Source organism: Sprattus sprattus, assembly GCF_963457725.1.
Source record: "Sprattus sprattus genome assembly, chromosome: 7".
Classification (NCBI taxonomy): domain Eukaryota; kingdom Metazoa; phylum Chordata; class Actinopteri; order Clupeiformes; family Clupeidae; genus Sprattus; species Sprattus sprattus.
The window spans coordinates 29,095,921-29,108,678 of NC_137926.1; the positions used below are offsets into that span (position 1 = coordinate 29,095,921).

Here is a 12,758-nt window from a genome sequence, read left to right on the forward strand (position 1 = left end):
GAATATTTTTATTTACAAAATGAATGTGCCACCATGACAGGCTACATTATACCACTTAATATATTTATATTTATAATATACTTAAAATATATATATATTATTTATATTATAATAAATATATATAATATTTAAAATATATATATATTAAATAATATATATTTTTTAACTCCTCCTGGCTTTTTCAGTCCACAATGACCTCATCCTTCAGCTTTTTCAACACCTGCAAAACAGAGGTGTAATTTTGTAAATAACAAATAGTGACTTGCACCTATGTCTAAACATTACAAAAACCTGTGCTTATGTCATTTGGATTTCTGTATATACACTAAATGTATGTTGCCAAACATTCTGTATATTTCTCCCTGGAGTAAAAAACCCATCTGAAAAGTAGTCTGGGCAGCCAGCTGGATGCGCTGATATATCTCAGGTTGCTTTGTTTTGCTCTGGGGCAAAATACAGCTGCGACGGCTGAATAACTTCCGCTGAAATGGCCAGCTCAAGGGCACAACACAGCAACTGGGCTCAGAAAACTCCCAAACATTCTCAGATGGGAAGATTCTTGAATAAACATCAAAGGGGAGTACTATTGCAGTAATATGCACATCACTATGACTCAGGTCCATGGCTGTGGAGTTATGAAAGTAAATAAGTAGGTAGTAGGGAGCCTGCATACATTTAAGCATTCTACTAAAAATCTGGTTATTAACAACTGAAATGTTGGGTGTGAAGTGGAACAATAAAGTCAGGGTGTAAACCTGTTTAGAGGTTGTGATTTTGTACAGTAAATCCGTTACCTCTCCCATGCCTGGTCGCTTAAGCTTCTTGTCATTTAGACAGTGGCAAGCCAGGCCAAAGATCTTCTCCAAGGAGGTGAAGTCCACACTATCCATTTTCTTATCTACCAGGTCTTCCAGTTCCATCTCCTCATCTTCAATCTCATCCTTCACCTCCATCTGTGAAGATGTCATCAACAATTAGCAATCATGTGGAAAGCTGCAGAGCCAATGGAACCCCTTTTAATCAAGGATTCACACAAAAAAAAATATATATTATTATCCCCTTGTGGTTATGGTAATTGCATATATATATATATATATATATATATATACAGCCGCGGAAAAAATTAAGAGACCACTTCAAAATTATCAGTTTCTCTGGTTTTACTATTTATTGGTATGTGTTAAAGTAAAATGTACATTTTAGTTTTATTCTATAACCTACTGGCAACATTCCTACCAAATTTCAAATAAAAATATTGTCATTTAGATCATTTATTTGCAGAAAAATGACAATTGGTCAAAATAGCAAAATTGATGCAGTGTCTTCAGATCTCAAATAATGCAAAGAAAACAAGCTCATATTCATTTTTAAACTACACAATACTAATGCTTACACTTAGGAAGAGTTCAGAAATCAATATTTGGTGGAATAACCTTGATTTAAAATCACAACTTTCATGTGTCTTGGCATGCTCTCCACCAGTCTTTCACATTGCCGTTGGGTGACTTTATGCTACTCCTGGCGCAAGAATTCAAGCAGCTCGGCTTCTTTTCATGGCTTGTGACCATCCATCTTCCTCTTGATCACATTTCAGAGGTTTTTGATGGGATTCAGGTCTCAAAATTGGGCTGGCCATGACAGGGTCCTGATCTGGTGGTACTCCATCCACACCTTTACTGGCCTGGCTGTGTGGCATGGAGCATTGCCCTGCTGGAAAAAACACTTCTCAGAGTTGGGGAACATTGTCAGAGCAAAAGGAAGCAAGTTTTTCTTCCGGGACAACGTTGTACTTTGCCTGGCTGAGGTTTGTAAAAGACCATAAGGATTGAAAAAGCGGACTGGAGGTTCTTCTAAGTTCGTCTTCTCTGATGAGTCCGATTTCACAGTAGGTGCAAGACTCTCTGGCTTGTAGGCCTCTCCAGGTCTCCGTCTAACCATCAGACGACCATGTGTTGGGCAAAGCTGAAAATTGGACTCATCAGAGAAGACGAACTAGAAGACCCTCCAGTCCGCTTTTTTCAATCCTTATGGTCTTTTACAAACCTCAGCCAGGCAAAGTACAACGTTGTCCCAGAAGAAAAACTTGCTTCCTTTAGCTCTGACAATGTTCCCCAACTCTGAGAAATGTTTTTTCCAGCAGGGCAATGCTCCATGCCACACAGCCAGGCCAGTAAAGGTGTGGATGGAGTCCACCAGATCAGGACCCTGTCATGGCCAGCCCAATTTCGAGACCTGAATCCCATCAAAAACCTCTGAAATGTGATCAAGAGGAAGATGGATGGTCACAAGCCATGAAAAGAAGCCGAGCTGCTTGAATTCTTGCGCCAGGAGTAGCATAAAGTCACCCAACGGCAATGTAAAAGACTGGTGGAGAGCATGCCAAGACACATGAAAGTTGTGATTTTAAATCAAGGTTTTTCCACCAAATATTGATTTCTGAACTCTTCCTAAGTGTAAGCATTAGTATTGTGTAGTTTAAAAATGAATATGAGCTTGTTTTCTTTGCATTATTCGAGATCTGAAGACACTGCATCTTTTTTGCTATTTTGACCAATTGTCATTTTTCTGCAAATAAATGATCTAAATGACAATATTTTTATTTGAAATTTGGTAGGAATGTTGCCAGTAGGTTATAGAATAAAACAAAAATGTACATTTTACTTTAACACATACCAATAAATAGTAAAACCAGAGAAACTGATAATTTTGAAGTGGTCTCTTAATTTTTTCCGCGGCTGTATATATATATATATTTGCATATATTTGCACACAAAAACAGTGCCACCATTCAGAAATAAAGCAACAATAACAGTATGCTTGCCAAATTAGCTAAAGAATATGTTTCACTGTTTAAATAGGAGACTTACAAGAAATGTAGGTTTACGTTCCTCATCAACTGGTGGGAGTCCAGATATTATTTCCAACAACACCTGCCAAAGCAAAAAAACAACAATCAGTACAATGAGTTTCATGGTAAATACTGTCCACTATTAGGGCATAAAGTCTATGGTGACTCTTAAAGAGTCTCTACTAAGGCACACATGTATTTTTGTTTGTACACTGGCAAAAAGAAGGTATGGAAGGAGTACCACTCCAAAGCTGTAGATGTCTGACTTAGGGGTGATCTCGCCCCTCAGGGCCTCTGGTGCCATATAAGCTGTTGTCCCGACAACCTTCTCCGTCATCACTGTGGAGGACGTGTGCTTCGCTGAGGCTCGTGTCAGCCCAAAGTCAGAAATCTTTGCCACAAATTTCTCATCCAGCAAAATATTTGCGCTGCCAGAATGAAAAAAAAAACATAATCCCTTAGTACATTTACAATCCCCTTGTACATTTACTGAGCTTTATTCAATATAAAAAGAATAGAATCATTTAGAGAATATATTATTTTTTAGCAGTACTGTCAACCAAGTCATGGAAATTCCTTTCATGCTTTCAATTGCCATAAGAAATCCAACAAATCCAAATCCTTGAGATGGAAAAAACTATTAAATGGCATCAGAGAGAAATGGAACGCAGGCTTTTTTGTTTCTCGCATGGAGGGAAGATTTAAATTCTTTGGCACATGTACTGCATTGGTTGAGGATGTCGAAAAGGCGAACAGATGAGAAAAGAAGGTTTGCAAATGTGTAGGTTCCAGGAGTGCACAAATGGCAAAGATCATGACAAAGTGACAGACAGGGTCAGCCTGGTTTTCACAAATGAGTATAGTGCTCAGGTCTTGGTGGGTGGGTGGATGGATGGATGGATGGATTTTCAGAATTGTGAATCAGAATTGCTGGCGAAGAGGAGATCCCAAGGCTGTATAGGCTTTATAGATACAATCTGGATGGCACGGTCTATCTTTCTGTGATTGTGAAAGTCATGGAGAAGAAAGACAAGCCGGAGTAGCCTTCCTTCAGCATGCTGCAATGCTCTATCGCCAGCAAAAGAAAGGCTGATGACAATAATGGCGATGACCTTGAACCTCCTTCCAGGAAGAGGCTGATTTACATTTTAAAAACTCATAACAATAGATAACATGATTGTTTTAGCATGTAGAATGTAAGTAAATGTTGTTGTTTTTGAAGTATTTTTAAATTTCACATATGTTTGCCTCCTCTGCTACCAATCTCCATAGAGGGTGTCAGTGTGGAGGTGGTCAGCACCTACAAGTACTTAGGTGTTCACCTGGACAATAAACTGGACTGGTCAGCTAACATAGATGCCATCTACAAGAAGGGCCAAAGCCGACTCTACTTCTTGAGGAGGCTGAGGTCCTTCAATGTCTGCAACAAACTCCTGCGTATGTTTTATCAGTCTGTTGTTGCCAGCGTCCTTTTCTATGCTGTGGTGTGCTGGGGAGGCAGCACAAAGAAGAGGGATGCTGGGCGACTTGACAGGCTGGTGAGAAAGGCAGGAGCTGTTGTTGGCACTGATCTGGACTGCATAACAACAGTGGCGGAGAGTAGGACCCTGAGCAGGCTGCTAACAATCATGGACAATGACCACCACCCACTGTACAACACTTTTAATGGTCAGAGGAGCATCTTCAGTGGCAGACTCCTGTCACTGTCATGCTCATCTGACAGGCTGAGGAAGTCCTTTGTCCCCAGGGCCATTCAGCTCTACAACGCCACACAGAAGGGGAGGGGGAGGGAGATGGACTTCTCTGCATGAGTCTACCTCAGTCTGCCCTCCTCTTCTCCTCACACTTTATTCCATCCCACTGCCCATCCTTTTTCCTTCCTTTTTCAAAAGTTTCCTACTTTTTTTACTGGCTACACTAGCCCCTTGGACTGCCTTTCCTTTATTTAAGTATTTATATCACTGTACACTATCCCCACACACACAAGCACAGGACTCTTTGCACTATCCACACATGCACAGGAACATTTTTGCACTACTTTCCACTTACTTACAGCCCTGTCACATGTAAAGCACATTGTTATATGTATATGTTATATGTAAACACCCCACCCCCATGTGTACATGTTTTCCCTATGTGTATTGTTTTTGTATTTATTGTGATTTTTGTATTTATTGTTATTCATGTTTGTTTGTAAGTGTAAGCTACTGGATGACCTTAATTTCCCTCTGGATCAATAAAGTATCCATCTATCTATCTATCTATCTATCTATCTATCTATCTATCTATAAATCCATCCAACACTGACTTCTGAATCGTATTATCTTCATCATATCATATGGTAAATACAATTGAGTCTTCATGTGGTCCTCTGCCAAATAGTATAGTATTTCAGATCAAAAGCTAGTTACTGACTTTTAATTAAAGTCATATTTAGAGATGCCTATTTAATAAAAATGCCTTTGCCTAGTTAATACAGATGTAGCACTGAGCAGTTTTCTGAAGAAAACAAATCAATTACATACATTTGTAAATAATGTTGCCAGCAGCTGGTTTGTTAATTGACTTAGACACATGCTCTGCTACACCTGTTTCAAAAGTAAGAGTGAAAGCAGAGAAAAACCTTTTGACATCTCTGTGTACATGATGATTCCTGTGCAGGAACTCCAGGCCCTTTGCTGTTCCAACAGCTAGTATGCACCTTTTATGCCAAGAGAGAGGTGGGGTGTTATCCTTAAGAAGAGGAAAAAAACATATTAGCTGAATACCAAATTGTGAATATGCCACATTATATAACTTGTATTCTGTGATTTTCAGCTTATCAGTGGTTTGCTTACCAAGCAGGCCAACCGATCCAGCAGTGATCCATTAGGCATGTAGGCATACACCAAACAAGGATGTTCACTATCACATGAAAATCCTACCATGCTTACCAGATTCTCATGCTTCAACCTATAGAATTCAAACATATACATTTTCAAAATCTACTAAAATCTATGACCCAATTACTGAATATTACAAGACACAAAAGGTTTCTCCACTCTCCTCCAGTTACAAGACAAAATAATGAAGGTGCCTTACACCATTAGAGCTTGAACCTCCTGATTAAACTGAATCTGCAGCTCATCTAGTGAGATGTCATCCAACTGAATGAAACACAAGTGCAATAGTTACAAGTAAGTTAACATCAACACATCATCATCTAACAAATTCAGTTGGTAATAATTACATTAGACACCCTACACAACACGTGGAGCACTCACTGTGTTGAGTTTCTTCACAGCCACATGTTTGTTCTTTAAGAAGCCTTTGTAGACAGTGCCAAAGCCCCCTTCACCTAGTTTATTCCCTCCCATCGATGTTGGCCGGTCATCCCAGTTCCCTGTAATTCTCATTAGCTCATGGTACGAGAACCTACAGAAACCTGAGGGAAAGGAACCTGCTCTTATTAATGATACAACGTTGGATATCCTAATTCTAGTGCCAGCTATAGCCGATTTAGGGAGAAACCAAAATTGATTGACAGTATAAAGAATGGATGCATGTGTTCCCAGAAAGGCCTTGGTCTGTTGAAAGGTCTGTTGTAATGCCGACAGGTACATTATAATGTGTTAGAGACAAAGATAAAAGCTAACACCTAAAAATGACATCATCATGTGTTACCTGGATCAACAGATATTTCCTTTGTCATTTCCAAGGCCACTGTGTCCTGGCTCACAAGTGCTGTTTCTGCTTCAACTGGCCTATTCACCTCTATAAAACATACAAGAGTAATTAACCAAAAATAATTAATTTAAAAATGTGAACTAGATACAAATACATTTCATGGCACCATGCTAGCAAACTCACCAGGAAGAAGAACCGTAGCTGGGGCAAATAAACTGTGTCTGACTAAAATGTCCACCAGTTCGCCTACAGTCACGTTGGTTGTGCCCCAGTCGTAAAGGAGCTCTACGGTGGGGCTTTTTCCTTTTGCCATCAATCCCTCGAACCTCCTAAAGAACCACAATTAGCTGACATTGATGAACAACAGAAACACTACAGTGTAGCGGAGTGACAATAAGTTGACCAAATGACAGAATGACAATGAGTTGGGCAAAATGTGAAAACTTACTTTAGGTGTAACTGTGTGTATCTCGGCTTGCCCGTGGATTTGTTTTGTATGTCCACGAGAATAGTCTTCCATGTGTCGAAAGGGTCCAAGAAGTCAGCCAGTTTCCGAAGCGTGCCATGACTGAGGTTCCGAACAAATGTTGACGACGTTGTAACACTATTACTCATTTTCAGCGGATACAATTTAATATTTTACTGCGAATTGTATTTGAATAATTAGGCGATGTTACTATTATATTACAACAGATCGAAATACATTTCATTAAAATATATATTTTTTTTTGTGGATATGTATCCTACACTACTGTCAGTGAAATTGAAATCACCCTGGACAATTGTACTGAAATGAATAGGTGAGTAGACTGAAACTGGGGTTTCCGTTATGAAGCAACTTCCTTAAAACGTTAACCTTTTAACGTAATCTGTAGTCTGATGGGTTTTGTCTAAAAGAGAGGGGAAACATCATAACAAGGAAGTAACTTTTCCTGGTTTTACTGCAGTACTCTTCGTTCAACATTGGTGGCGCACGTGTCTGTATCTGGCCTGTATATGGGTATCATACAGGATTTGTCAAAATCACATAAGGATTGTTAGTAACCAGATTAAAAGACTCCCAGCAAAGGTGATTCAATGTTAAATCAAATGAATAATTTTAAAATCGTGTGTTCTATAATAATACAAATCTATGTTATAGAGCAAAAACAATATCATGGTAACACATCTTCATTTGTGTCTATGCCTCTGGTATTCCTTCCTTGCCTTAACCTAACTACAGGTGTATCATGGAAATAGCTAAAAAAAAAAAAAAAAAAGCCATTGTAAAGAAGAACTCCTTGTGAGATCATGGACACGAGTAGGATAAATGTCAAAGGACAATCACTCATCTTCCATTTCTTAAAGGTTAATTTGTGATTGGAATGGAATACACTTCAAATTCAGCAAAATTCTCCTCACCTTCCTCTGGCTGTCCATCCAGTGTATGACCTAAAAAAAACACGAACCAAATTAAGTGACTCGGACACACTATTTCAGCCAATCAACAACAAGGGGGGCTGGTGCTCCAATTTTGCTTCAGGAGCACTAAATGGAGGGGTGTATTAGATCGGCTTTTGAGTTCAAATATCAGCAATCTTTTTCCAGAATGAAAATGTAATTTGATCATTTAAGTTTCATGCTTTGGTAATGATGATAAGACTGTGTGTGGCAGCTCTCTATTGTGTACCTTTGCTGTACATGTATGTTTTTGGTTGTTAATTGATTTACCATCAGCAATGTGGGGTATTTGTTAGTGCTAGTCCACATATGCAATGTGTGTGTGTGTGTGTGTGTGTGTGTGTGTGTGTGTGTGTGTGTGTGTGTGTGTGTGTGTGTGTGTGTGTGTGTGTGTGTTTGTGTGTGTGTCTGCCTGTCTGCCAATTATGTAATTTTGTATGAAATCTGCCAATTATGCCAAAATCTGACAGCTTGTTAGTCCCTTGACAGGCCTTGTCCTATTATTTATTAACTATAATCTCTTATGTGATAACTGTTATTAAAGTGACATAACATCTTTTTTTAAACAGGATAGTAAATCTGAAGTCCTCTGTTGAGATGAAAAATCCTTAAAGAACTTCAAAATACAGTCTGTATGTATCGTCACTGCTAATGAAGAAAACAGGCCTGGTAAGTCCAGCTGTTTCTTGACAGCCCTAGATGAATTACTTGCTTGGAAGTGAGCAAAGCTAATTAATCATACTCTGTCTATATCAGGCGTACCCAATGTGTTTAGGCTCAGCCCAGTTCTGTTTTCCTTACGTGTAGGAGAGGGAGTGATTCCACCGGTTCTGGAGGACAGATTGGTTCCACATCCTGACCTGGGCAAGCCAGAGAAAAGCAGTGAGTATTGCGTTTTGACCACCCCTGTATGGATGGAAGCAATCATGCGGGGTCCTCGCTCCTTGAGTCCTGGTACCAGGGACCGGCTCCCTGAACTCTTCAGACACTTGCTCAAGTTCAGGCCACACGTGAGCATAACTTCAGTCTCCCTGAATTGAGCGATTGAAAACATATTGCCAGGGAACAGAGCCGCTGCATGTAATTTGTAGGTCCGTCAAGGGGTTTCCCAGTCAACTTCAGCATGGCATCATACCGATTCATGTGAGGTCCATGCCCCCAGGTCCCATCTGGGAAGGAACTACATGCTCCCCAGACTAATTCAGGCCATTGTACGAAGGAATGGAATGGAATATGTTTTTTATTCAAATGCAGTGACCTCAAATTCGTAAACACAATCGAAATAAATCATGATTATTTTATGTAGAACATTTTTAATTAGAACCATCGGTGGCAGAAGAGAGGCAAACAAAAAGGCTTCCAAGGGCACTTGAGAAAGGTTCACGCGCAAGTGCAATGTTTATGAGGGTTTGGTTCTGACTTTGTTTACCTCACTGGAATTTCACTTTTCCTAGAAGTCATGGATTAAAATGAAGACACACATGGAGAGAGACAGACAGGGAGAGAGAAAGAGAGAGAGATTTTGAGTGCAGCTAGATGTCAAGTGCGTGTCAATGTATTACAATATGGTGGCTGGATCCTTCAAAGACGTTTCTTGTTTGACAGGGCCAGGCAGCTGACGGACAGCCCCACGACTAGAACTCTTTTTTTTGGGCAGTTTTAATACCTGCAGAAAGGGTGCCTCTGAAGTTCCTACACGTTTCTGTTACCTCAGAGACTGCATCACGTCACCATGTCTTCCTAGCTCTGTGTAGAACTCTTCAAACTTAAGCATGAGAAAGAGAAGTGGAATAAAAAATCAGAGATAGGGACATGCTATCAATCCCAACAGAGACATGATTCTACCATGGGAAGGGTGACTTGAAGAGGTATGGTGAGATGGAGAAACGTGGAACAGAAGAGAGGATTAAAAAAACAGACCAGACAAAGTGAGTGAAAGACAGACACCAGACAGAAAGAGAAAACATCCATGCACAAAGAAAGTCAGGCAAACCCATAGAGAGTGCGGTGCTGAGGGCCAGACCTAAGGGGCCAAGAAAAAGATGCAGGGAGATGGACTGAGAGAAATTGAAACAGAGACAGACAGAGAGTAAAAGAGGAGAGGAAGAGCGAAAGAGGTTGAGAGGAAGCCCCCTGCCGATGTGGAACAAGAGCCGGGGAAAGAGGTGCCAGAACTGGTTAAATCACAAGACCAAGGCAAAAAAATCAAACAGTCTGCGCAGGAAATAGTCAAAACAAGCCATGTGCCTGGCCGAGTCACTGTTAGAAAACAAGGCAGGTGTGTCAGCAGAGGGCTACGTGGGACTCAGCAGGGGTTGCTAGGTTACCGACACGAGAACACACATTTTTCACGTATGCGGTCCTTCTGATATGAGGCCTTTTTTCCTCTCCAGTCGCCTCTGGGCACATACCATGTTCGCAGCACACTTGCATAAAGGAAGTCTTCCTTCACGCATCAGCAGTTTGCCGATAATGATGCATGGATATCCATCAGTTTCTGTTGTGTCCATCAGACTAATGGCACACAAGGGCTGCCCGATGTGGCAACAGTTCATGTTGCTAGGCTTCTGAAGTCTTTCTCTTTGACTGCAATGGTTCAGTGAGGCCAGCTTAAAGTCTGTGTTTGAATTCAAACGAGCCCATATAATAGGACTCAGTCATGAAAAGGCGTGAGGCAAAGAGGCTAAGGAGCGCAGACCCATGCCAACCATTTCCTTCCTGTGTTTGATGGGCAGGAGGGTCTCACTATGGGGACGCTATTCTCTCTCTCTAGTTCTCTCTGTCCTCACTCACTGACTCCCTCACTCTCTCTCTCTCTCTCTCTCTCCTCACTGTCGCTCTATACTCTTAGACCCTCAAAAACAGAACAGTTCATGCCATGTTCTGACAAGCATATAATGCATGCAATATGTTTGAGATATTTGACTAGTGAAGGGCTGAGAAACATTTGAACACATACACCTTTCATGTTTGTATACCACAAAAGTTTCAGATTTTCATTTGTTCTATACTGTCTCTACAGTTCAATTCAATGTATTGACCCCAGGTCATGCGCAGAGTTACAAACACTACTCAGTTAGATGTGTGGTTTAACACTAACAGTGAGACAAGTATTTCTCCAAAAGGTATGGGAACATTGCACCTGAAGGTTCAAGGATGTGCTTTGGGATTCCCTCAAAAAAGCCCTAGTCATTTAATGTCCACATCACTTTGTATATAAAAATGTATAAATATATAAAGTTTATATATTTATGTTTTCACCATTTCAACATTCCAGAGCTTTATGGAATACCTCTACTGTTTGCTTTGCATTGCTATTATTTCAAATAAATTGTAGTAAATAATAATAATAATCCAACAAAGTTACAACAGTTATAACAGAGATTACATGTAAGCACCACAGGGATAAACTATGCATCCTCTCAGTGCTTCGGAGCCCTTGATTGCCATTTCACTAATAAACAAAATTTGGTTTGTTTTTGCGTATGTATGAGCCCCCACCCATGTGTTTGACATCATTCTGAAAGTTTATTGTCACTATAAATCCCCTTTTAACATACATTGTAAACAATGTATAATGGATCTTGCTCAAATTAACATTTTTGTGTGGGTCGGTGTAGTTTCAATGGCAATACATAGAGGGCAGTAGTCGCTTGGAGAACATACTCTTATAGAACAGACAGGCTTGGGACAGAATATTCAGTCTTTTATTTCAAAAGATAACATATTTGTTCACGTCTGATGTTTTTGCTAACAGTAATGTCTGTGTCTTTTTATGTCCATTAGAGCAGTTAAATCTGTTATATGACTGTATGGGATAAGCGAAATAAAAAGTATGCATTAACAGTATTCATGAACTGACACAGTATAAGAATGTGGTAGTCAAAACCATCCAATGCGTATCATTTGGTCAACAGTGTTTGTCATAGCCCCTTTGTGACTTCATTAAATCTTCAGAATTCATTTCTTAATTACTCTCCTCCTTAGGTTTTGAATTCAGAGATGGGGACATGACCTTGGAAAGCAGAGAGACCTGAGGCTGACGTTGAGGGGAGGGCTTGAAGTTTCAGACCCTCTGTGGGCACTGCTTGGGAAAGTGCTGACAGTGCACGGCAGGGCAAACCCAAACCCACCACTGGTCATGAAACTCACTCAGACCTCAAACATAATCACACATCAAGCGTCATGCCACTACACATAAACATACACAGGTTTGTCAGACAGGGGAATTATCTCAGTGGCACTAACATGGCCCTCAGACGTAATCAAGACATGATTAATGAACGTGTGCCTTGACAGCGTGTCTTAAATTTGTCTAAATTTTAAAGTGTTCTGTCCTGATGGAAACGGCATGTTGGAATGTGCTGGCTGAGCTCAATAGTTGCTTAACACATGATGACGGCAGAGAATGGGAGCTTTCACTCAACATTGTTCTCCCCCAGCAATGTACTCCATCGTACAAAATGAAGGTATATCTGAGTAACAGCTGAGAACATGTGTATCACCAAAGTTATTGAATCCTAATGCTGCTCCACTGGGAGTTCTGACCCTAGAGCAGGCACCATCCTGAGAGTAGCATGGAACATCTGTTTGTTGACTTGTGTTTGCTCTTCCTTTCCGAGTCCACTCATATACCCTATCAGTACTCTCAGACATGAGACCTAAGCTTGTCCGGGTTTTGAGTGGCAGGCGTCTTGTGAACATCCATAGACACAACCATTACAGGATGACTCACAAGCTTTGTGACTAATGTGACTCGGGTAATGTGAATATGGCTCTCTTCAACCTTGTTGGGCCTTTTACT

At 40.4% G+C, this 12,758-nt stretch overlaps 1 protein-coding gene across 1 annotated transcript; it reads right to left on the minus strand.

Moving 5' to 3' along the window:
• Positions 1-181: 181 nt before the first annotated feature.
• irak4 (interleukin-1 receptor-associated kinase 4) lies at positions 182-7,129 on the minus strand (the record flags this gene model as incomplete). Its single annotated transcript, XM_080842721.1, has 11 exons — positions 182-220; positions 795-953; positions 2,868-2,930; positions 3,090-3,276; positions 5,472-5,581; positions 5,686-5,800; positions 5,930-5,994; positions 6,112-6,287; positions 6,512-6,601; positions 6,698-6,843; positions 6,963-7,129. The coding sequence occupies 11 exons, from the start codon at positions 7,127-7,129 to the stop codon at positions 182-184; spliced, it is 1,317 nt and encodes a 438-aa protein (XP_080698847.1).
• Between the last annotated feature and the right edge of the window lie 5,629 nt (positions 7,130-12,758).